Source organism: Tauraco erythrolophus, chromosome 3 (assembly GCF_009769465.1).
Source record: "Tauraco erythrolophus isolate bTauEry1 chromosome 3, bTauEry1.pri, whole genome shotgun sequence".
Taxonomy (NCBI): Eukaryota; Metazoa; Chordata; class Aves; order Musophagiformes; family Musophagidae; genus Tauraco; species Tauraco erythrolophus.
In genome coordinates, this window is record NC_141467.1 from 52,925,477 (window position 1) to 52,948,321 (window position 22,845).

At 43.3% G+C, this 22,845-nt stretch overlaps 3 protein-coding genes across 4 annotated transcripts in view; 2 read left to right on the plus strand and 1 right to left on the minus strand.

The window, feature by feature from the left end:
* The window catches only part of TTC39C (tetratricopeptide repeat domain 39C), a 36,329-nt gene extending 33,592 nt beyond the window's left edge, over positions 1-2,737 (plus strand). Inside the window, exons 13-14 of the mRNA XM_086609235.1 lie at positions 1,993-2,031; positions 2,648-2,737. Of these exons, the coding sequence (XP_086465361.1) occupies positions 1,993-2,031; positions 2,648-2,737 (129 nt within the window). The remainder of the gene's footprint in view (positions 1-1,992; positions 2,032-2,647) is intronic.
* An 8,388-nt stretch (positions 2,738-11,125) lies between these two features.
* CABYR (calcium binding tyrosine phosphorylation regulated) lies at positions 11,126-19,885 on the plus strand. Its single transcript, XM_086609303.1, has 4 exons — positions 11,126-11,273; positions 11,361-11,414; positions 17,563-18,459; positions 19,311-19,885. Exons 1-4 carry the CDS (start codon positions 11,126-11,128, stop codon positions 19,883-19,885), a joined length of 1,674 nt encoding a protein of 557 aa, XP_086465429.1.
* A 1,666-nt stretch (positions 19,886-21,551) lies between these two features.
* The window catches only part of OSBPL1A (oxysterol binding protein like 1A), a 76,262-nt gene continuing 74,968 nt past the window's right edge, over positions 21,552-22,845 (minus strand). For both annotated transcript variants that reach the window (XM_086608622.1, XM_086608621.1), the window contains one exon: positions 21,552-22,738. In XM_086608622.1, the coding sequence (XP_086464748.1) occupies positions 22,636-22,738 (103 nt within the window). In that variant the 3' untranslated portion in view covers positions 21,552-22,635. The remainder of the gene's footprint in view (positions 22,739-22,845) is intronic.

The following is a 22,845-nucleotide window of genomic DNA, read 5'->3' on the forward strand; positions in this document are numbered from 1 at the left end:
AGAGGCCTGGCAGCAGTGCCTTGGGTAGGCAGGATTTGTTGTCTGTGGGTGACACTTAGTGCGGTGGATGCCTAGGATCCTTTTCTTACGCGTTTAATTTCCTGTTGGATGTTGTTCAAGTTCAAAGATTACCTGTAGTTATCCTCTCCAAATAGAATTTGGTGCCTTCCTAAAATAGCTCTGTGTTTTTGGAATCAAACTTATATTCGGAACAACATGGTATTTGTCAAGTCTTTTTACTTTGGGATTATTTATGGTGGCTTTTAGAACAGATATCTTCCTAATCTTGCACATCAGTGTGTCTTGGAAGCCTAGCTGGACTGAGAGCACGCATACCGTTGTACTGTTTCATTGCAAGGGATGTATAAGTAAAGTGATTTCAGTCATTTAAATTCCGTTAAAGCTGTATGTGTTGGCGTTTTGGCTTTCACCCTGAGTAGTGAGGTTTTTGTTGTTTAGGATGAAGAGGAAAATTGTCTGCCTGGCTTTCAGATTCTGTTTTCAGTTGTTTTCAATCTTATCAGGTTTAATCATCTGAGCTGAACCTTCCCCGAAGAGAGAAGGAAAGGAAAAACTTTCAGTAAAAATGATTATCATGACAAAGGACAAAACTAGAAAATGCTTTTAAAAATAATTGTTCTTTTTAGAAATGCTGCTGCCCTATGCCTTGGAACTGGGCCTTGAAGCCTGATAGGGAGGTCTGAGTCCAGTAATGTTCCTGCTGCCTTTTTTCCATGTTTATATTTAAATATGATCATGTTGAGTATCTCTAAAAAAAAAAAATAAAAAATTTATAGCATGGGAGCACTTCTTCCTTACTCCTGCTTTACATGTCGTATGTGCAGACAGTAACCAAACATGTTTCACGTTGGGTGTTTGAGGACTGAACAAGCCTTGCTTACTTAGTACGTGAAGGACATGCAGGGAACTCCCTCTCGTTGCACTCAGACAATGAGGAGGCAAATGATGCTTGACTTGAATAAAGTGGGATGGAGTGGGGAAATGCAAGAGCTAGAATTAGAGGTGGGTAGATGGTGTTTGTAGAAAATTCCGTTTACTAGCTGAGATGTCATGTGAGAACTCTATAATGGTTAAGAAAGAGAAGGGAATCGGATTTTATAAATCACACTTACCTGAGAGGCTGAGCGTGTCAAAGACCTGAGCAACAGATACAGATATGAATATACATTTTGTTATAAAAAGCATGCTGTGACTAGATTTACTGTGCATTAAAATTACTCATAATTACATGTTCGATCTACCATGTCATCTGAATAATCTTTATTTTAAACTTAGTTCTAATCAAGTTCTTCACGATTTTAATATGGTTATGTCAGGAAGTTTACTGATTTTTTTTTTTTTTTTTTTTAAGATGTCTTAGTCACTAAATGTAATTTAATCAATATAAAACATATGTTCATATTCAGATATATTTGAATAAGACGACTTAATTTTTCTGTCTCTTATCAGGCAATTGATTATTTATTTGTAAGGCTTAAAAAAAAGATGTACTATATAATAAGAAATAAAACACGAGCTTTTCAGTAGTAAATGTTAATCTGCAAATACATATATTTTTCCTTAAGAGTTTGAAATTGAGATTTCTGAAACAACTTCTAATGCTTAAAATCCAGCAACTTGATTTGTAAATAAATGGCGTAAACTTTGGTTAGGAAACAAAAATTGCCCTGTTGATCATTTACTTTTAGCCTTGTTTGTTTCTGTGTGTGTTGTTGTTGCTCACCATCATCAGTACCAACTTGCATTTAAAGCTGTAATTTCTCCTTTTCTGTAGAAGACTAGAAATACGTAATACTATGGTTTTTGGTTGCCTCATTAGTATTTCTAGTTTCCTAATTTGGGAGAGTTTTGTCTGCGTGGTACCTTGTTTTTAAGATAGCGATACTATTCTGGGCAGACCAGGCCGTATACTTCACATGTTTTCTGTAACGTTTGCAATGCGTTCCTAATGCAATGTTTGTCTTTTTGTAGACTGTGCCAAGAGGCAAAACTTTACTTCTCCAAGCCAAGGTAAAAACTAAGACACTTTCAAATTTATCTTTCTGTGATGATGACATTTGAGAGGTTGTTGTTTTGGGGGTTTGGGGCAGGGGGAGTGGATGTTAAGTGTTGATATCCCTCACCTATGATCTGCAACGCTATCATGTAGATACACATTAATGTATGTGAGACACATTTATGTGTTACGTAGATATGTATTTCTAGGTCAGTTATAGCACGGAGCCCACATTAGTGACCTCTCCTGGAGTGTTAGAACCTTGCCAAGTTTTTCAGCTAAGATTTGGCTACAGAAAGTTTGAAAATGACAGCTCGCTGCTCCTTGTTTGTTCCAGCTGGTTCCTGCCTTGGGCATGTTGGGATTTTCTAGAGCTTTTGGACTTGCAGAACTTTCCAGATGCTGTTCAATTACAAAGGATCCAAACAGCGTGTTGGAAATGGAAGCTTTCTGCTCTCTTCACCAATTTCTGTAATAATTCTTTTGCTTTGGTTAATGCAGAGATACTGCAGCATACCATCTCCTGTTCACATCTTTTTTTTTGATCTGTTTTGTAACATGACTTCTTAAGCATTAGTAGTAATACTAACTAGCTAATAGTTACATGCTTTTTTTTTTTCCCCACCCCAGGAGGAATTTACTGGTTATGACTTTGAGAACAGATTGCACGTCCGCATACACGCAGCCTTAGCCTCGCTAAGGGAAGTAGTTCCACAGTGACGGACAGGAAGTCTTGTTATCCTTTCCCACAGTTTCTGCACTTTAAGATGAAGCAGAAGAAAAAGCTGTTGGGAAGACCAGCTTTTCTTCTGAAAACCACTTGTGCCAGAGACACTTTCCTAGTATGGTCAGAGTTGGTATGGCTTAGTAAAACTTTACAATTTTAACTAAAAGAAATCAACCAGGAGGAAGGTAAAGTGACCTTGCGTTTTTAACTCTTCAGTTTTTATTTTGTTTACACCAAACTGAACACAATTACTTGTAACTCTGTGGGTGAGCCTAAATAAGCACACATGATTTACTTCAACAATATTGGTAGATGTTGGTTTTACCTTTTAAAATAGATCTAGATCTAAAATATGCCAAGAGGAGCGCTTCTGTTTTGATTAGAATAATACAATAAAAGTAATTGGTGTAAATGCTGAAGTTGGGAATGGGCAGAACACTTTTTTTTTTTTCCTTTAAACATTAGCCAATACACAGGAGGAGGAGAACTGTTCCGTTTTCCAAAAGGAAATCTTACTGAATTTTAATGGCTTATGTCAGTAACTTCATGATGATTAATGTGTGAATTTTAAGCCTCATATCCCCTTCCATTCTTCATTCCTTCCCTCCCAACCCAGCTCATACTCGTGATGTAAATTATGTCAATGTTTAGGATCTCTGCTTCTGGTACATTCCAGCCAAATACTTAATTTGTCTGACGTGCAGTTACAGTGTGGGCAGTTTTTATTTCTACTCTTAATATTCTGAATATTATGTTAAAATACATAGGCCAGATACAGTAATTTTACATGTTTTTCATTCGAGTTGCTGAATATGTATAGCAGTGACCTTCAAAGCTATTAAAAGAACAAACAAAAACCGAAACCCAAAAATCTATTTTGATAGTTATACCAATACTATGATATTCTAAGTCTCTGTATGGTATTCCAGACCTGTGGTGTTAAGATGCTGAAATACCTCAGAGAGCTTTAAACTTTTATCATGACCATATACTTTTTAATACTTGGCCATCTGTGTGCTCATCTGTGGCTTTTTTTTACTTGTGTCTGTAATATGTAGTGTCTCCTTAAGTTTTATGTTCAGTTAGTATTATATTCTAGGAAGATATTTTTTTTAAGAAGCTTATGAATGGAAATCTGACCAGAAAGTTAGTTTAATTATGTTACTTTGTAAAGCTAAGAAAACTGGATATCCTTGGAAATAGTTGTCCAAAAGCCTTATCTTTACTTTGGTCAGTTTGCCTTAAACAGTTCCTTAGCTTAAACTTTTTTTTCTTAACTTGTTGTAGAATATGTTGCCAAAGCTTTAGACCTTGCCCACACCCAACCTTCATTGATTTGCTATTGAGGTTGCATCTAAAGCAAGATTGGTGTGGACGAGAAAAGTAATATCCTATTTGGTAGGCCAAATGAAACAGTTGAGACACTTTTATTTCTCTGCACTATTCCTGCTATAAAAGGCATCCCTAGAGCAGTTAAACACTTTTGTTGCTGTTCCTGAAGGAGAGGAGAGATGCTTAACTCTTAAAAAAGCAGTTTTATTTTTCTATAATCTAGATGTGTTACAGATAGTACAGTGTTTGGTTTGGTTTTTTTTTAAATTCAATTTAACAGTAATACTGAGTCACAAATGAGCATTCAATTTTATTCAGTCAATCCAGAGAAGTATTGACTGGAAAATAGTATATTGTATATATAGTGACCACTTAGAATTCAAATCATGATTTTAAAAATGAGCTTTAATGTACTTGAAATCTTATTTTGTCCTATCTGACAATGTTTTGCAGAGAGAGAGATGGTCCATTCTGGGTAAATAGCTAGAAACGGTACAGTACGGTTACTGACAAAATTAGTTTTAAATACACTGCTTAAATACAATGTGAGACTAGGCTGTTCAGGACACAAAGCACCTGCATGTGATTTGTGTTGGGATATCTAGGGTCTACATACTTGGAGATAGCTAGCAAATTGTAGTAAATTTACTAAAAAGCCTGTTGTTCTCACCAGGCTGTGAGTGGGTATGGAAAGACACTATATATTCATGTAACAGTTTAACTCTGTGCAAATTGCAGCTTTTCTGTGAATTTAGCAAATCATCACTGAAATAGAACTATCTGTTTCTGTGTTAATTATTTTTTCTTTTCCTCCCTATGTAGGAGAGTCTCCTACGTTGTAAATGTCAAAATTATTTTTTATGTTAGATTGTGCCTGTGATGAGAAAAATTCAACTGTATTTTGTGTAAACTGATAAGTTTTTATACTTTGGAACTTGGAGGCATAGTCTAATAGCAATAACGGAATATGCATCTTGCTAGTTAATATGTTAAGACTATCTTTACTGGGTCAGGTATTTTTGTTGATGTTGATGCAGGTTTTTATCTCAATATGACTCATTTCAAATAAATAACTAGAATTTTTAGATGTCACAAAGTGGCATATTTATTGTGATGTACTGTAAATGTTGTTAATTTACAGAACTTGCACTTTTATATTTGAGTAAAATTAAAAGAAACATGGACATGAGTTTTCCTTTGCTCCTCAAATTTTGTCTTTTAATTGGTAGCCTCCTGAACAAGATGATATCAAGTATCGAGAAAACTTCTGGGATGTCAAGTGACTCTGTAACAAATTTTTCTAGTCAGCAATTACCTCAGCCTTTGTTCTTCCAGTGTAATTATAGTCTCCTGGTTTAAAAAGTTTACATGTGTCATGTTGAGATCAACCATAGTGAACAAGGTTTAAGATGCATTTTTAAGACATCAAATTTACTTGTTCTTCATTAAAGAAAGAGAACCACACACAAATGTATTTGTTGTATTCCTACACCTTTGAAAAATGTTTCAAATTTACTCTAAAGCAAGCACTTTAATTTCTTCTCTCTGACTTTGAATGCTTGTTTCATATTCTAGTTATGCTTTATTCTTTAATAAAATTCCCCAAATGTCGTACCGAATTGGTCTTCAGTTTACAACAATCTGATTGTCTTTCCAACAATTGATTGTACTTGTGTTTAAAAATTGCTCTGTAATTGTTTGAAGTTTGAACAGGAGCAAGTGTTGGGTTGGTGAAGGTCTGTATGTGGTGTTGCAAAGGTGATAACTGAACCGATCTGTGGAGTGAAAGCAGGGTGCTCTGTAAAGGACACTCAAATTTCAACACTCAAGATTTCCTTTTCCAGTCATTGTTACAAAACACTAACAGTGGTAGCAGCTGCTTTCATGAAAAATTACGCAGTCACAAACAAGTATTATTTAAGCTAACGTTAAGAAGTAAATTTGTACCTGGCTATCTTTTAAGGCAGTTGGGCAGCTGGTAGCATCTGACCAGCACATCTGTCCTTGGCTCAGGAGAGGCTCTGCAGGCAGCCTAGAACATGCATGGTAGACTCCACCGGACTTTACGGTAAGAAGGACGGGTATCTTGCCTGAAATCCTCATCCTGAAGGAACTATACAACAAATTATTTTATATAAATTAAGAGTTTAGAAAAAAAGGGCAGGACCGGGGAGTTGTTTCTCTGCTTATTACAGCTTGAGTACATGCTTATAAATATTGTATTGCATTCTGATGTTTGGAGGTGAGCTGGAAAATAGTGATACGAAACCTACTTTTACCTAGAAAAGTTGACTTACAGAAGATGGAAATACACAGGCAAGTTCCAGTTCTGGTTCATTTTGACAAAAGAGCAATTAAAATACGGTGTTCCGTACAGAGATTCAGAAAGCATGAGAACCTGCTGTTTTTACACTGAATTATCTGTGTCTATACACAATACTCTTCATTTATGCTAAAGCAAATTCTTACATGAATTCAGCCGGTATACAGTTGGCACTGGAAAAAAGATTAAGTTATTTTACAAAAGGCCTGTCTTTACGACAGCGTTGCAAATCTCTATTCTTGCTGAACTTTGAAACTTGTTCAATTGACCGGTTATAAAATTGTGCCATTGTTAGTAGTGATTTCCCCACCCCTGATGTGTATACTCAAGGTTGTTTCCCTTGATTAAATTACACTTAAATATTGTACTATTTAGTATCCCTTCCATCTTTGTAGGGTTTTGGGCTTTTTTGATGTTATTGCTGGCACTGCTTACATCTCCAGAGTTCTTGCAGAAAAGACCACATACAAACAAATGAGGTGCAGAAGTTCAGTGTGGTGAAGTGCTGCGGAAGGACAGCACCTGAAAGGATCCAGTCCCTCTACTCCTCTAAACCTAGAGGTCTTCAGCTTTGGTTTCCAGACAGTGCATTTCTTTGTATTTTCTTCTGCTGTACCAGATGCTATGTTCTTTGCCATGTCTCAGTGTAGGTGTTATAAAGAATGTTCAGGTCACCTCTTACTGTGCTTTTGCATGAGCAAAATATAAATGAGACAGTAAGAAAGTCGACTTGAGGCAGGCTTTCTAGAGTTAGATACTGAACTATTTCTCTTTTTCACCATGTTTTTTAATATAAGTTCAGACTCCAAAACTGGACCCAGCATAGGTTACCAGGGTAGGTGCATATTAAGAGTTACATATTGCCTTCCTGCTTCTGCTCAGAATGTCTTTGCTTAATTACCCAAGATTTTCGTGACCTCTATAGCTGCTGTGTTTTAACCAGTGTGTTTTAGCCATGGGGAGTTCACGTTTTGTTGTCTTACTCTTAGCCCTACTTTTTCATTGCTGCTTTTTCAAAAATGCCGTTTATCTTTCGATGTAACTTCTTCCAAGATGGTGTTCTAGTGGACAATTTGATCAAGTAATCTATTGAGTTTTGCAAGATTGTCTGGTCGTCAGTGTTTTTCAGTCATTTTTTCACAAGCTGTGCTTACCTATAGATGATGCCCAGAAAGGCTCCCAGGTGGAGAGGTTAAGAGAAGAAAGGTTGTTAGAGTTGAATATTTGAGGGGAAGGAGGAGAGAGAGAGATTGTCAAACTTGGCTGAGCGGATCCATTTACGTAACAAACACCTGACAGGCTTTCACTAAGAGCAATATGTTTACTGTATAAAAAAGATAAGTGTACTCCTGGGACACATACTTCTCTCCACAGGTGTCACTTGTAGCAAAGGCCTTGGTGAAGAGGAAGACAGAGAGAGTCCAAAATATTTATTTTTAAATAAAACCAGTATTTTGTACATTTGATAGGAAAGGAAGAAGGATTTCATGGAGATTTTTGTATATCATTGCAAACTCTCACTTAGAGTTCTTCTGAAGTATCTGGCAGGCAGAAATATAAAAATGGTGCTTGCAAAAAAATGCAAGTCCTCTGCTGCCTATTTAGCTGAAACTTTAAAAAAGACTGCAAATTTAAAAAACCGAAATAAAACTGACACTGCACCCCCTCAACCAGTGCGATTCATTAACCTGTTGTAAACTGTCTAATGAAGAGTTAATGAATGAACTGACTCATTTTTTTTTTGGTGGAAACATAAGGCTTATCTGGGACCTTGGTTTACTGAACTTCTGTCCATTAACTGATTTTTGTCTCGTAAGATTTTAATATCATCTGGAAGCTATTACTTCTGCAGGTGGGGCAAAGGATGGTAGAACAAGGTAATTACCTTCAGTTGGGCAAACTGCTCCGAGGCTGACAGGCTCCTCAGTTTGAAGCCAAAGGGCAAATGTTTTAGTAGAGTAGCTGGTACACTTTATGTGATGGGTTTACTCCAGATGGCTTCCAAAAATGGCATTGTAGTTCCAGCACAGTCGATTGCTTTTCTGGCACAGTTTTTTTCCTATGTGCGTTTCAGATAGACACACTTTTATGTTAGGGGCTGAAACCTTTTTAAATATTTAAGGAGGTTTTTTCTTCTGTTCAGGTACCTCTTGAAAATAATTTTTTCTGTGGCTTTTGACATCTGTGCTTAAACATCTTTGAAGCTTTTGCTGTGCAGAGCTTTGCATGTGTAGAATTTTGAGAGTTTTCAGAAGAATCAAATTTACAAGTTATCTTCTGATGTGTACTCATTGAGGATGGTTTCGAAGTACCCACATGACTGCCTTTGCACACAGGTATGTTTCATGCCTTTATGAAGTCCTGTGGCTTCTGTATGTTCTCCGTGCGGAAATCTGGACTTCAGATTACTATGCTGACTCCAGAAATTACACATTTTTAGCCCTCACATATATTGAGTAAAACACTTGAAGTGTTTTACTTTTTCTATAACGAAGCTATTGTTCCTAATTTCATAAGTCATAGCGTATTCGTATTTAACTTTTTTAATATTGTGGTCTGTATTGTCACTATCCAGGACTGATGAGCTATCGTGAGAGGTTTTCTTAATGAGAAATTACTTTCTAAGGATTCTTTCATGGAAGAAGCATTTTGTGGTGAGTTTACCATTAACATACTTTCCAGTGAACTAACTTGAAAGTGATACAATATTCTGTTAATTTTGAATTATTATTAATTTGTTACTTGTTAAAGGAAACTATTGTAGATAGTCTAAATGTTTTAGCAGGAATGACACTAGAGTCTTAAACCTTCAGTGCTCCCTGGGATTCCCCTCAGGTTTTTGTAGAGATGCAGACACTCAGGAATGCAAGAGCAGGTAGGCAGATGGTGGTTTTCCAACTTTGAGGAAGGCTGATATTTAGCATAGTTGGTGGAGAAAAGTTTTTATTCCACAGCAGACCCCTGATCATGGCTTCCCCTCATGGTCTTCCTGCCTTCATGATCCTCAGAAACCCAGTTAGTGGTAACCTTGAAAATATGGCACGATATAGTTGCCTTTTTTGTGCTTGTTTTACTGGAACAGAAAATGATCTTGTGTGTATCCACTGAAAATGTGTACTGGAAAGCAAACGCATTCCTGGGGCTGCTGAGGTTTATTTCAAGTTTTGCCCTTGCAATTGTAAGATTCTGCAATATGAACGGAGCTGTATTAAGGAGTAATCCAGTTCCTCTTTGGGTGCAGCTGCCGTGGCTGAAGAGGTTACAGTCCCCAGCCGTTTGCTCTGAGCTGCTGCTAGATGCCACCACGGAACTTGGCTTCTCAGGTGCTGTGTTTTGCATTCTGTTGCATCGGTTTAAATCTCTTGGGCGTTGTATGACACCTGTCTGAAAAGGCCGGGCTGTGAACCGGGGGGTGGGTCTGTGCCCCAACCCGCTCTGCCACAGTGGGCAGAGAGGTGGGAGGGAGGGACGTGGCTGCGGGGTGGGAGGAACGTGGCTGCCAGGCTTTCTGCATTCTGCAGGTTGCAGCGCTGGGTCCTGTGAAGTCATCACAACCCGAGACCGAGCGCAAAGTTAAACTCTTCCTGCGCTGAGAGAAAGACGCCTCGCTTGGCGTGTTTGGTGAGGAAAGCGGGTGTTTCGGCAAAGGCGACGCACTCCCTCAGAGGGGTTCTGCCTGTGCCGAGGGATCAGCCAGTTACGCACTTGAAGGCAAGTCAGTGGCAGGCAGCAGGAACGGGTTTAATGGCATCACGGGAAGGGAGGAAAGGCAGCGGCTGATGGGGTGTGGGTGCTGCAGGCGCTCCTTCCCCTGCACCGTGCGGCAGGCAGCGCCCGCGGGTGCTCAGCCTCCTCCTTGCTGGCCTTACGCCGCTTGTCCTTAGCGATGGCAGCCATGACACCGTACTTCAGTCTTAAAATACATTACGAAAAGGGTTATAGATGAGAGTTGTGCTCAAACAGTCGTCTCCGTTAAATGCACCGATTCTTGTGTGACAATGGGAATCGAGGTGTTTGTTGCAGGAGGAAAGCCCTGGCTGATGAGTGACAGTGTCACCGGCTGCGGAGCCCTCTGGCTGCCCGACTGTAAATTTTAATTGTGTCTTTTGCCTCCCGCTCCTTCCCGTGATCCTTTTTGGCCAACAGTAACGTTGGAGCGCAGACACCGATGGCTGTGAACCTCAGCACTGCCATGCAGTTGATGTAAGGGCACTGTGATGTCATGCTCTCCTGGCTGGGTGCAGTGGCCTTCGGGGAGTGCTGGCAGGAGGCTGGGACCAGGAGGGAGCAAGTACCAGAGGGGATGGAGGAAGGGATGGGGGAAGGAAAAAGCATTCTGTAGACTCTTTACTTGAACGTGAACTGCTTTTGTGGCTCATGGAGGGGGTGCTGCGGTGGGTTTTATCTTTAAAAAAGGGAATTCAGGGCATGGGTTTGAATTCACGTTGTGGTTCTCTAGTTGGCTGACCTTGACTGTGCCTCCTGCTGCCTAAAGTGCTGAGGAGGCAATAAAGGATTTGGTCACTGCAAATGGTAAATACCCCCTTCAACTTAAAGGAGTGTTTGTGAAGGGGTGCAGGAAGGGTTATTGATGGCGTGGCAAGGGATAGGCAGCTGCGGTCATGTCGTTGGCGTTAGACACTTCACACTGGGGCAGGACAGATGCTCAGCTGAGGGGTTCTGTTTGTACAGATAAGAAGCCATAAGCCAGCTTGAGTGGCTGAAGATGCAGTCTTCAAAGACCAGGGTGATTGTTCCACACGGCCTCAGGAGCCTGCTTGAGGGGGTGAGCCAGGCTGTCCTAGAAAACAATCCAGATGACGTTGCTGAGTTTATTGCTCTTTATTTCCAAGAGTTCATCGCATTTCGAGAAGGTTTGTTCCTACCAGTGCTTCATCTGAAGAGCTGAGCTATTTGCGAGTGTTATCCTACTCCAGCTGAATTTCTGCTTCTGTTTTCAGAGAATCCAAATCTGGATGTAACAGAACTGGTTGAAAAGTTTGAGTTCGTTAGCGGTAAGATACTTGCTGTTTGTACTTTTAAGATATTTTGAGACAATATTGTTACCCGTATGGATGCAAGTAGTTATCACTTATTATGGGATGCATCCCATCTCTATCTAGTCACGTGAAAGAGGCGCATAGGTTCTGGGCTATTGAAAAGGCAAGCATCTTCAGAAAGCACTTGCTTCTATTTAATGTGGGAAGAATTAGTCCTTTGGGATGCTGAACTTTCTCCTTGAGATAGAGGAGACCCTAGATGCCTTTGGTCAATTGTCGTGGTTTTTTTTTTTTTTTGGACTGAGGGTCGAGACAAGAACCGAAAAGGGAGCACCCACCAACCATGGTCTCGGGCAAAACATGACTCAGGCTTATCTTCTTAAAAAAACAAAACAATTTATTAACAGTTACTAAACAAGGGACATAGGGGAACGAAACCGGTTACTTGAGAGGAGAAAAAAAGAGAAAACAAGGCCAGATCTTAAAACAACACCTCCCCACCCCCTATTTTCCTTTCGTTCCTGGCTCTGTCTTCCCCCCAGCGGCGCAGGGAGACAGGGAATGGGGGAGTACAGGTCAGTTCATCCATGTTGTTCACTGCCGCTCCTTTCTTAAAGGAGGAGGAGTCTTTACACCATTTTTCCCTTGCTTCGGTGGATCCCCTACTCACAAAGAAAAAGTCCCCAAACTTTTCCAAAGTAAGTCCTGCCCGCAGGATTGCAATCCTCCCCATGGATCGCACCAGTTCGGGCTTTACCAGTCTCGGCCTCTTAGGGAGCTGCTGCCACTCGCGTCGGCGTGGGTCGTCCCACGGTCTCCAGATGCCTCCACGACCTCGTCGTGCATTCCATGCCCCATTATCAACAGTACCTGGTCGCGCATCCCCTGCTCCACGACCTCTCCTGGGCTCAGGCATCTCCTTCCCGACGTGGGTTTCTCCACAGGCCGCGAGTGGGTCGCTGCTCCGCCGAGTACACCCTGGCTGCAGGGGGGCCGCCTGCCATCTCACACCGATTTGCAAGGGAAGCCTCAGCTCCAGCACACCTCCTCCTGCTCCATCTTTGCTGACCCGGTCGTTGTGGTTGTCTTCTCTTAGATATTAATCCTCTCTGGGGGAGCTCGGCCCGGCGGGCACCCCGGGAGCGGGGTGCTTACCGAGTCCCCCATGTGGCTCCCCCGGCGCCATCTTGAGCACATGGCGCCGGCCCGGGCCCGAGCGGCCGCTCGGCCGGGAGCCGGGAGCGAGGGCAGCGCCCTCCTGCTTTCTCCTCGCTCCTGAGCAAAAAGGCCTTTCCCGCCCCTTTGTCCCAACTTAAATAGGGCAATTCGCAGAGGCGCCGCCTTGGCTCAACCTCCCCCGGGGGGATGGGACTCAGATCTGGTGGCACAGGGAGCAAATCCCCTCCCCTGCCACCAGAACACCCCCCCACACATCAAACTATCACATTCCACCCCTCGCCTCTGCGAATTCCCTATTTAGGCACAACTTCACTTAAAACATTGAACAAGAACACACATTTCACAAACAATCCACCCCTAGTCCCTTCACCAAACACAATAATCAAAGTTTCCCAAGGTCCCTCTGTTTTCACTACTCTGGAGTCCATGTTTTGCCCGTTACCTCTCCCAATCACTATTCTTATCTCGAATTCCTCAGCCCCACGTTGGGCGCCAAAATTGTCGTGGTTTTTTGGACTGAGGGTCGAGACAAGAACCGAAAGGGAGCACCCACCAAACATGGTCTCGGGCAAAACATGACTCAGGCTTATCTTCTTAAAAAAACAAAACAATTTATTAACAGTTACTAAACAAGGGACATAGGGGAACGAAACCGGTTACTTGAGAGGAGAAAAAAAGAGAAAACAAGGCCAGATCTTAAAACAACACCTCCCCACCCCCTATTTTCCTTTCGTTCCTGGCTCTGTCTTCCCCCCAGCGGCGCAGGGAGACAGGGAATGGGGGAGTACAGGTCAGTTCATCCATGTTGTTCACTGCCGCTCCTTTCTTAAAGGAGGAGGAGTCTTTACACCATTTTTCCCTTGCTTCGGTGGATCCCCTACTCACAAAGAAAAAGTCCCCAAACTTTTCCAAAGTAAGTCCTGCCCGCAGGATTGCAATCCTCCCCATGGATCGCACCAGTTCGGGCTTTACCAGTCTCGGCCTCTTAGGGAGCTGCTGCCACTCGCGTCGGCGTGGGTCGTCCCACGGTCTCCAGATGCCTCCACGACCTCGTCGTGCATTCCATGCCCCATTATCAACAGTACCTGGTCGCGCATCCCCTGCTCCACGACCTCTCCTGGGCTCAGGCATCTCCTTCCCGACGTGGGTTTCTCCACAGGCCGCGAGTGGGTCGCTGCTCCGCCGAGTACACCCTGGCTGCAGGGGGGCCGCCTGCCATCTCACACCGATTTGCAAGGGAAGCCTCAGCTCCAGCACACCTCCTCCTGCTCCATCTTTGCTGACCCGGTCGTTGTGGTTGTCTTCTCTTAGATATTAATCCTCTCTGGGGGAGCTCGGCCCGGCGGGCACCCCGGGAGCGGGGTGCTTACCGAGTCCCCCATGTGGCTCCCCCGGCGCCATCTTGAGCACATGGCGCCGGCCCGGGCCCGAGCGGCCGCTCGGCCGGGAGCCGGGAGCGAGGGCAGCGCCCTCCTGCTTTCTCCTCGCTCCTGAGCAAAAAGGCCTTTCCCGCCCCTTTGTCCCAACTTAAATAGGGCAATTCGCAGAGGCGCCGCCTTGGCTCAACCTCCCCCGGGGGGGATGGGACTCAGATCTGGTGGCACAGGGAGCAAATCCCCTCCCCTGCCACCAGAACACCCCCCCACACATCAAACTATCACATCATTTTAATTTTAAGATACTGCAGTGCGATTTATCACGCCCTAAGCAGGTAGTGACTTTACACTTAGCTATTCTTTGCAAATAGATATTGTATCTCTTTATTTATAAAAAGATAATTTAGTTCTGCGGGATACTGATTCCTCTGGGAAGTGGTGGGAGCTTTCATCTGCTGCCTGGGTTTGGCTGTAAGGGCTGGAATACGTGGTGCTGCATGAAGGTTGTGTGGGAGCAGTGGTATGGGTGTGTTTTCTAGCCCACAGCCTGTTTCTATCTGCCCCCCTGGTTTGGGTTTCCATCATCTGGTTACGGTGTTGGCAGCTTCAGATATCCCCTTTAGTCAAAAAGGCCACCTAAGCTGGGTTCCAAGTAACCCTGGAACCAGACAGCACTTGAGACAGCCTTGGTCTATAGATGGAGAGCTGTAACTGAGGTAACGACAGCAATGAAGGGAAGCCCCAGCTATGAACAGAATATTTTGTTTCTAGCTTAGAATCTGCTCGGAAAAAAGCTAACCACCACTGATTTCAACACTTGAAGCAGTTTTCTTCTTCTAAAAATGAAAGGTGGATGTTGCAGTGCAACTTGAAGTATCACCAAAGACTGAATTTTGGTGCATTTGCAACTGTTGCGTTAATGATATTACACAGCAATTTTTGCATAATCATAAAATCACAGAAGGGTTTGTGTTGGAAGAGACCTTTAAAGATCATCTAGCCCAACCCCCCTTCCCTGGGCAGGAACATCTTTGACTAGATCAGGTTGTTCAAAGGCTCATCCAACCTGACCTTGAACACTTCCAGGGATGGAGCATCCACAACTTCTCTGGGCAACCTGTTCCAGGGCCTCACCATCCTCAATGTAAAGAAAATTCCTGAAAACTAATCTGAATCTACCTTCTTTAGGTTTAAATCTGTTACCCCTTGTCCTGTTAATGCAGGCCCTATTAAAAAGTCTATCCCCATCTTTCTTAAAGCTTCCTTTAATTATTGAATGGCTGCAACAAGGTCCCAGAGTCTTCTCCAGGCTGAACAGCCCCAACTCTCTCAGCCTTTCCTTATAGGAGAGGTGCTTCAGCCCTCTGACCATCTTTGTGGCCCTCCTCTGGACCTGCTCCAACAGCTCCATGTCCTTCTTGTGTTGGGGACTCCAGAGCTGAACGCAGTATTCCAGGTGGGGTCTCACAGAGCAGAGTAGAGGGGCAGAATCACCTCCCTCGACCTGCTGGCCACGCTTCTTCGGATGCAGCCCAGGATACGGTTGGCTTTCTGGGCTGTGGGCCCACATTGCCAGCTCATGCCCATTTTTTGATCCACCAGTCCCCCCAAGTCCTTTTCCACAGGGCTGCTCTCCATCTGTGCCTCCTCCAGTCTGTAGTGATATTGGGGATTGCCCTGACCCATTTGCAGAACCTTGCACTTGGCCTTGTTGAATTTGATGAAGTACACATGCCTTCCTCAAGCCTGTCCAGATCCCTCTGGATGGCATCCCTTCCCTCTAGAGAATCAACTGCACCGCTCAGCTTGGTGTTGTCGGCAAACGTGCTGAGGGTGCACTCAATCCCAGCTCTGTTACTGGTGAAGATGTTAGCATTGATCTCAGTACAGACCCTTGAAGGACACTACTCGCTACTGGTTTCCACTTGGACATTCAGCTGTTGACTGTAACTCTTTGGATGCAGCCATCCAGCCAATTCTTTGTCCATCCATCAAACTCATTTTTCTCCAGAAATGTTTCTACAGAATGTTGTATCAAAGGCCTTACAGAAGTCCAGGTAGATGGCATCCGTAGCTTCCTGTGTCCACCAATCCTGTCACTCCGTCGTGGAAGGCTGCTATGTTAGTCAGGCACGATTTGCCCTTGGTGAAGCCCTGCTGGCTGTCTTTAATCACCTTTCTGCCTCCTGTGTGTTTTGACATATCTTCCAGGGGAATCTGTACCATGATCTTAACCAGGCACAGGGCTGAGGCTGACTAGGTGGTAGTTCCCAGAGTCCTCCGTTGTACCTTTTTAAAAAATGAGTGCCATATTCCCTTTTCTTTAGTCACTGTGGACTTTGCTTGACTGCCGTGACTTTTCAAGTGTGATGGAGAGTGGCTGCATAATGCAGACATTTTCTGAGTGCCTGTCATGTCAGTCATTTGCTTATGTGATTGTGAACCGACCCTGCATGTTCAACAAGCCTCCAACACAGGTCTGTTTTGCACCTTTTTCCTTATAGACCACTCAGTCCCTCTCCTTGTGTTGTCCATCCCCTGCTGTGTGGTCACTTAACTTCCCCGGTGTTACGACAGGATGATCAGAGGGGAATTCCTTAGCAAGCTTGAGGAAGGTTTCCTCTGGAGTCTCCCCGCAGCAGTGCCAGCATGGGTTTTGGGACTGGTGGTGTGCCAGTAGGTAGCCAGCCAGCTTGTGTAGCTGCAAGGGAGCCTTTCTTTGCTCTGTGGCACTGCCCGATACTGACGTTGGATTATAAATGGGTCAGTGTTGGCTTGAAATGGCAGTCAGAATAATGCGTTTGCAGAGGAGATTTAGCTCTGTCATCCTTTGAGTTACATTTCTCCCCTAGTTTCTGATCTCATCCAGTCATGAGCAGTGCAGTGCTGAGCTGTGATGATGTATTAACTGGCCTTCTCTTCTGCTGCTGTGCTGGTTTTATGTATCAACCAATGTTTGCTAATAAACCAGACCTCTTGGATTGTGTTTTTTTCCAATGCTGAGGGTTTTATTAACCCTGTGAGGGAACACTGTTTCAATCCCAGGAGTACTCTGTGTTCCTCCCTTGATAACTCATCTAGAAGCCATTTTTCACTCTGTATCTAAAACTCGTTAATGTCTTAAGGCTGTTCTTCACTTGGATGCCTGTCAGTTCAACTAATCAAGATTCTTGAGGAAGCTAAAATGTTGCCATCTATGCATATAAAATAACTTGTATGGATCCAAAGAGATCTGAGGTGTTGCAAAGAGGAGCCATTGTCTTCTAGCTGGCTTATCTGATGTACTTAAAGGTTTCATCTTTTAACCTGTAAGCGTAGCAATGTCTGTGGGTAGTAGATAAGATTGTAGCCATCACTGCAGGATCAGAACACAGTTAAGTTTTTGTAGGTTTTCAAGTGGTATCGCTGCCCTCTGAATTTTCTTCCCCCTTATTGATAGGGAAGCAGCAAACCCCCTCCTTAAATTATTCCATCTCTGCAACCTGGGAAACCTCATAAATGTGCTGTAGGGCATCCAACTGAGTTGGTGCTGAAATCACTCTTAAGCAACTGTTTCCATTTATTTAAATAAAGTTATGTACTGCCATTATGTGCTTTTTATCTTGCAGAATATGGGAATGAGGAGCTGGAAGAGAAGACATCAAAGAACACAGATACTTTGCTTTCTGGGGAGCCCAAGCAACTGGACAAGTGTACTGCCACAGAGGAGGATGAGCTCCTTGAAGAACCTGATACTCAGTATAGCTCCAAAGTAACTCAACACCCATCAATTGCCAGCTCCATTGCAGAAAGCAAATTCTCCTTTGGATCTGATAGACCTTCATCCCCTGAGGGACCTGAACTGGTGTATGTCCCTGCTGAGCCTGCACAGCTTGCTGCCCATGTGCTAGGTAACGGTGGTTCTTTTTATTCTGTGAGGGATGTGGCAACCAGTGTGCAGACTCTTCACGAAGACTCTGAGGCATCAGAGAATGAATTTACACCAGTAGAAGGTGCTGCTGAAGATGCTTCTGCTGTCCCAACAGCTGAGGCTTCTCTAGAGGCTGTTAGGTCACAACCAGGCGTGTGGAGTCAGTCCTCCATAGCTGGAGAACTAGGTTCCTCAGACAGCCGGGCTGATGTCTCAACAAATGATGTATATCAAGCTTCCCCAGTCCGCTTGTGGGAAGAACCATCACCTGCTCCTAAAGATCCATTGCAGGCTGTGCCTTACTGCAGTGGAGCTGAGGTTACCTCGACCACTGAGGTTCCATCACTGTGTTGGAATGATGAGCCAATTATGGATGCAGAAGTTTCACCTTATGTAGAGCAATTTCCACAGAAAATAATCATTCCCTTTGTAGACCAAACAGCTTATCTGTTAAAGATTGAGCAGCCTTTAAATGCAGGCGGGGGCTCAGGTGCTACAACCTTAGGTCCATCTGCTGATGATTCAGTGTGCCAGCCTGAGAGAACAGAATCTACAGCACAAATGGAATCAGTTGAGCAAGTTTATGACTTGTCAGGTAAGAAAGTTTTGGGGTCTTTGTTATTTTCCAGTTTCAGCTTCCAGCTCTACAGCTTCATCAGTGGTCATTAAGTGGAAAAGCATCTATGTCAGTGCAATGCAGGGTAGAGATGACTTGTCAGAAATTGTACCACACTGTCTGCTTGGCCCTGCTGCACATGTTAGTTTTGATTCTTCTCCCCTGAAAGATCTTGTATTCCAGCACTGACTTAGGAGGTTTTCCATTTAGAAGAAAAATGGTGGTGGTGGTTGCCTGTGCTCTCTTGAGTTTGGTGAGTTTCTGCAGCTGGGCTAAGCACTGGTCATCAGTTTCACAAACAGCAAGAGAGCTGGTGCTTATCTACCTTTCTTGGTGAGGCCCTCACCAGCATCTCTTTCCTCTGGTGATAGGTGTCCAGCTCCTTCCTTGCCCAGGTGGAGAAGCCCTCCAGAGTGGAGCTCCCCTGCCCTGAGTCTCTCTGGTACTGCAGAATCTGTCCCAGGCCCCAGGAGCAGTCGAACACCTGTGAGGTCTCAGCAAAACATTGCACAGAGCTGAGCTTAGGCAGATTTGTAAATTAACATTGGCTCTTTTAAAAAAACCTAAACTTTTAGAAGAGTTTGACAAGTTTCAGAAATACCAGACAAATGCTTACCCAAAGAGCCTCAGCTCTGATCACAAACAGTTTAATGTTTTCTAGGCTGCAAGTGTTTGTCAGCCTCTTGCCAAGCAGTGTTTGCTATCCCAGCCCCTTTTCCAACATGCTTGCTTTCACCAAGTGCAGCTATGTTTGTTTTAGACATAAGGATTTACAATACAACTGGAATCCACTGCTCCTGCTACCAGCACTCTTATTTTTATCTTTGTAGCCACAGCATCAAGAGAAGCAGGACAGCCACCACCACCTTCTAACGTGTGGACCCTCTATTGCCTAACTGACTTGAGGCAAGGTCAAGAATCACAACCATCCCTTCCTCTGGCTGGAGCTGGTGGTCCTTGTTCTCAGGCAGCCCTCAGTCTTTCCAGGGGGCAAGATCAACAATGTGGTCAGCTGTCACAACTGCCTGCTCCAATTTATGTGATGCAAGAAGCAAGCAAGAAGGGAAATGCTCCACCTTTCATTTTAGTGGGCTCTAACATGCAGAACACAGAGAACTGGAAACCTATTCCTGGCCATGCTGTCTTTGCACAGCAAGATGCTGGTGCTAGGAGAAGATTTACTACAGTCCCCGTGCCAGTGGCCAGGCCAGCTGATGAGGAAACAGATTCAACAAGCCCCAGTTCTAATTCTGCAGAGGAAGCTGGTGCTCAGCCACGCACACTTGATGCTGTCTTAGTTGCCATCCCTCGGGATGGTGTGATGTCTCCAAAGAAAGGCTCACCAGCTGCTGATAAGCACACAGGTATAAACACTCTTGCAGAAAGTTATGGTACTGCAGGATAGATTAGATTACTGTTACATCAGGCCCTGTTCCCAAAGCAGGGCCCTGAAGTACACTTGCTTCTTGCATGGGTCTTGCAGAAAGAGATGCTACTGTGTGGATTTTACTACTAAAAGTTTAATTTAACCCGTTTCAAAATAAATTAAGGTTTAAGATCAGCAGTTAAACTACTTGTCATACAGAACAGACCCAGTGCCTTCCTCTGCTTGTTACACTCTGCAATTAGTCTTGCTCTAGTTTTAGCCTAAAGCAACCAAGTTTTTAATCCCACATTTATGTACATCTTTATGCCTGCAGCCTGCACTTTTAGCATTTGTGTAATCAGAATGTGGCAAAATACCCTCACCGTAGAGTACATAGAGGTAGCAATTAGAGTAGTTCTTGCTGCACACTTTGTACTGAGTTCATGCTATTTTTTTTAAACAGGTTGAGAAGAGAAGCTGTGTCAACTTGAGGAAGAGTTCAGGAGGAATAGAGTTTACATTGTAATAAATCAAGTAACTGAATACAAATGCTACAAAAAAGCCAGCAAAAATGTGTTCCTGTGCATTTTGGACTTCCCTAACACAGCACATCCTGAATGTTAACTTTGTGTGAATTACAACCACTGACACACATCTGCTGCAGCTGTTTCATTGGAGAGTGGCCCAGCTTCTTCAGGGTACTTACCATGGTATATGCATAAGCCCCAGTGGTACTCACAGATCACATACAGAGCCAATGTTAGTTCAGTGTAACCAGGTGCAGTCTGTACTGCTGGGATTATACTCTAGGAAGGAACTGTCCACAAATGGTGGGAGTGAGAACAGTCATACTTTCAACAAGAGGATGGAGCTATTCCTCACACACAAGTCAATTCATTCCAACTACAGGTTTCTCAAAGAGGCCAGCTGAGGTTATGCTTCCAGGAAAGTGTTAAGAGAAAGTATGTTTATTTTGCTTTAGAGGTTTCACAGCTACAGGTATGGGCACTTACATATGCCAGGCCTTAAGTATGGGTCTAGGAAAAAAAAAACAATCTGTTCTTATGAAACAGAAGTTGCTCAAAACAGCAAAGTTGATACTGTGTAGAGGTTTCCCCTTCTGGAACCTGGGTGGGCAGGCAGAAATTCAACACTTTTGTTTTTCCTGGCACTGAGTATTCAGTGCTGTGTGACCTGCTGAAGCTTCTTAGGCTGTTTCTACATATCTCAGAATCCCCCTTGAAGCTACACAGGAAAATTAAGAGAGACTTCAAGAAATGCTGGCCAGAGTAGAGGCTTGAGCATGGAGATGAGGCTTCCAAAAGATTAGATGCAGGAATTGAATACCTGCACTGCAGGTCACTGTTAGAACTGGGCTCTCACAGGAAAGGCTGCCAAAGAAAAGGCTTTTTCCTTATCTATGCAAATGTGTCTCGCATCATACCTGGGTAATTCTAGTAGTGCACAGAGTAAAAATAGAAAGCATCTCATTGCCTTAGTCACAGTTTCAGTAGCCTACTCTCACTGCATATTGAAGGAGAACACTCAGCTTCCCCAGCCATCCGCTGCCCCCCCATAAGCAGACCTGCTGCTTAAGGGAAGAGGTCCCTGCAGCCCAGGGAAGCACAATATACAACTTCACTGCAGCAGCCTTTGGAGTAGGCTTGCTCAGAAAAAGTCAGCACTGTCAAACACCACTCACAAGAAGTTTTGAAGCCTTTATTTAGTAGCAATTAAATTATTCAATTAACACTAACCTCCAGACAGCAGTTAAAATATTGTACAAAGAGCAGCCTGCCCTCTAGAAGCTCTGTACACAGTTCAATATAAACTTACACTCTAAGGTCGAATGCACCCCACTGAAAAGGGGTAAAGCAGCTGTGTACAGGAGGCCTCACTGAGGTGCTGTACTACCTTTGAAATGCACAAGACTTCCTCCCAGGAGTTTGCACAGTACAGACACAGGTCCTGTCCCCCTGACCATGTTCTACTAGGTCCTGGACTGATGAGGTTCTTGCCTTCTTGCAGTGGTGCTGGGCACCAGAACTTCTAGTGCATGAAACAGATTCTTTTAAAACCTGTTGCTAGTGTGCAGTTCAAGTCAAACCTGTAGATGTTTTTAAATGGCTCTTAATTCCTTAAACCATAAGGTTGGTAGCAAAACAGGAGAGCAAAATTCAAAACACACTGCACAAATCATTGAATATATATACCTCTGAGTAATGTTGCCAGCTTAAACAACTGCATTAATGCTCCACAGATGGGAATGCTTCTGGAATCTCTGACCAGAGCTCAGGGTTTAAGGGAGTTACTTTAGTAAAAGAAAAGTCACTTCATGAAAAATTACATCTTTACAAAAGTGACACACCCTTCTTCATTTAAGAACAGAGTATTGCAATTACTGTGTGTGCTTTTAAACATTCCCATGTCACAATAAATAAAACCAGTTTTACTTGTGCCAATGTTACCTACAAAAGAAAGTATTCACAGAACAGCTTGAAGAAAGTGTTCTATTCCTCATACACCACAACCTAATATAGGTGTATTCTGCAAACAGGGCAGCTCGAGAACATGGTGACTTACTTTGTCCACACAGGACCTACCACCAGCCAGAAAAATTATTCCCTTGCCCATGGGACTGCAGATCATGTACCACCAGATTTACTGTGGAGATGCTTAATATTCTGTTTGATAACATGTCAGTTTTTCTCAGGAGATAAGTAAAACAAGGGGAAACATTAAAATGGATTAAGACTTATTTGCATCAGTCATGGGCTCCTTATTGCATTTTAATAAATATCAGGCAAGTTGAAGTAGTTTCTGTCCCAGTAGTTGCCAGAATAAAGCCAGTCCTGTGTACCAGTATAGGGATTGGGGCCTTGGTGGAACCATCTGCAAAGAAACACAGAGCATGTTAGTGAAGTTATTAACACACTTTTGTAAAAGTTCAGAACTGCTTTGCTGCATCTTCAGCAGTTTACTCTTCAAAGTGATTACTG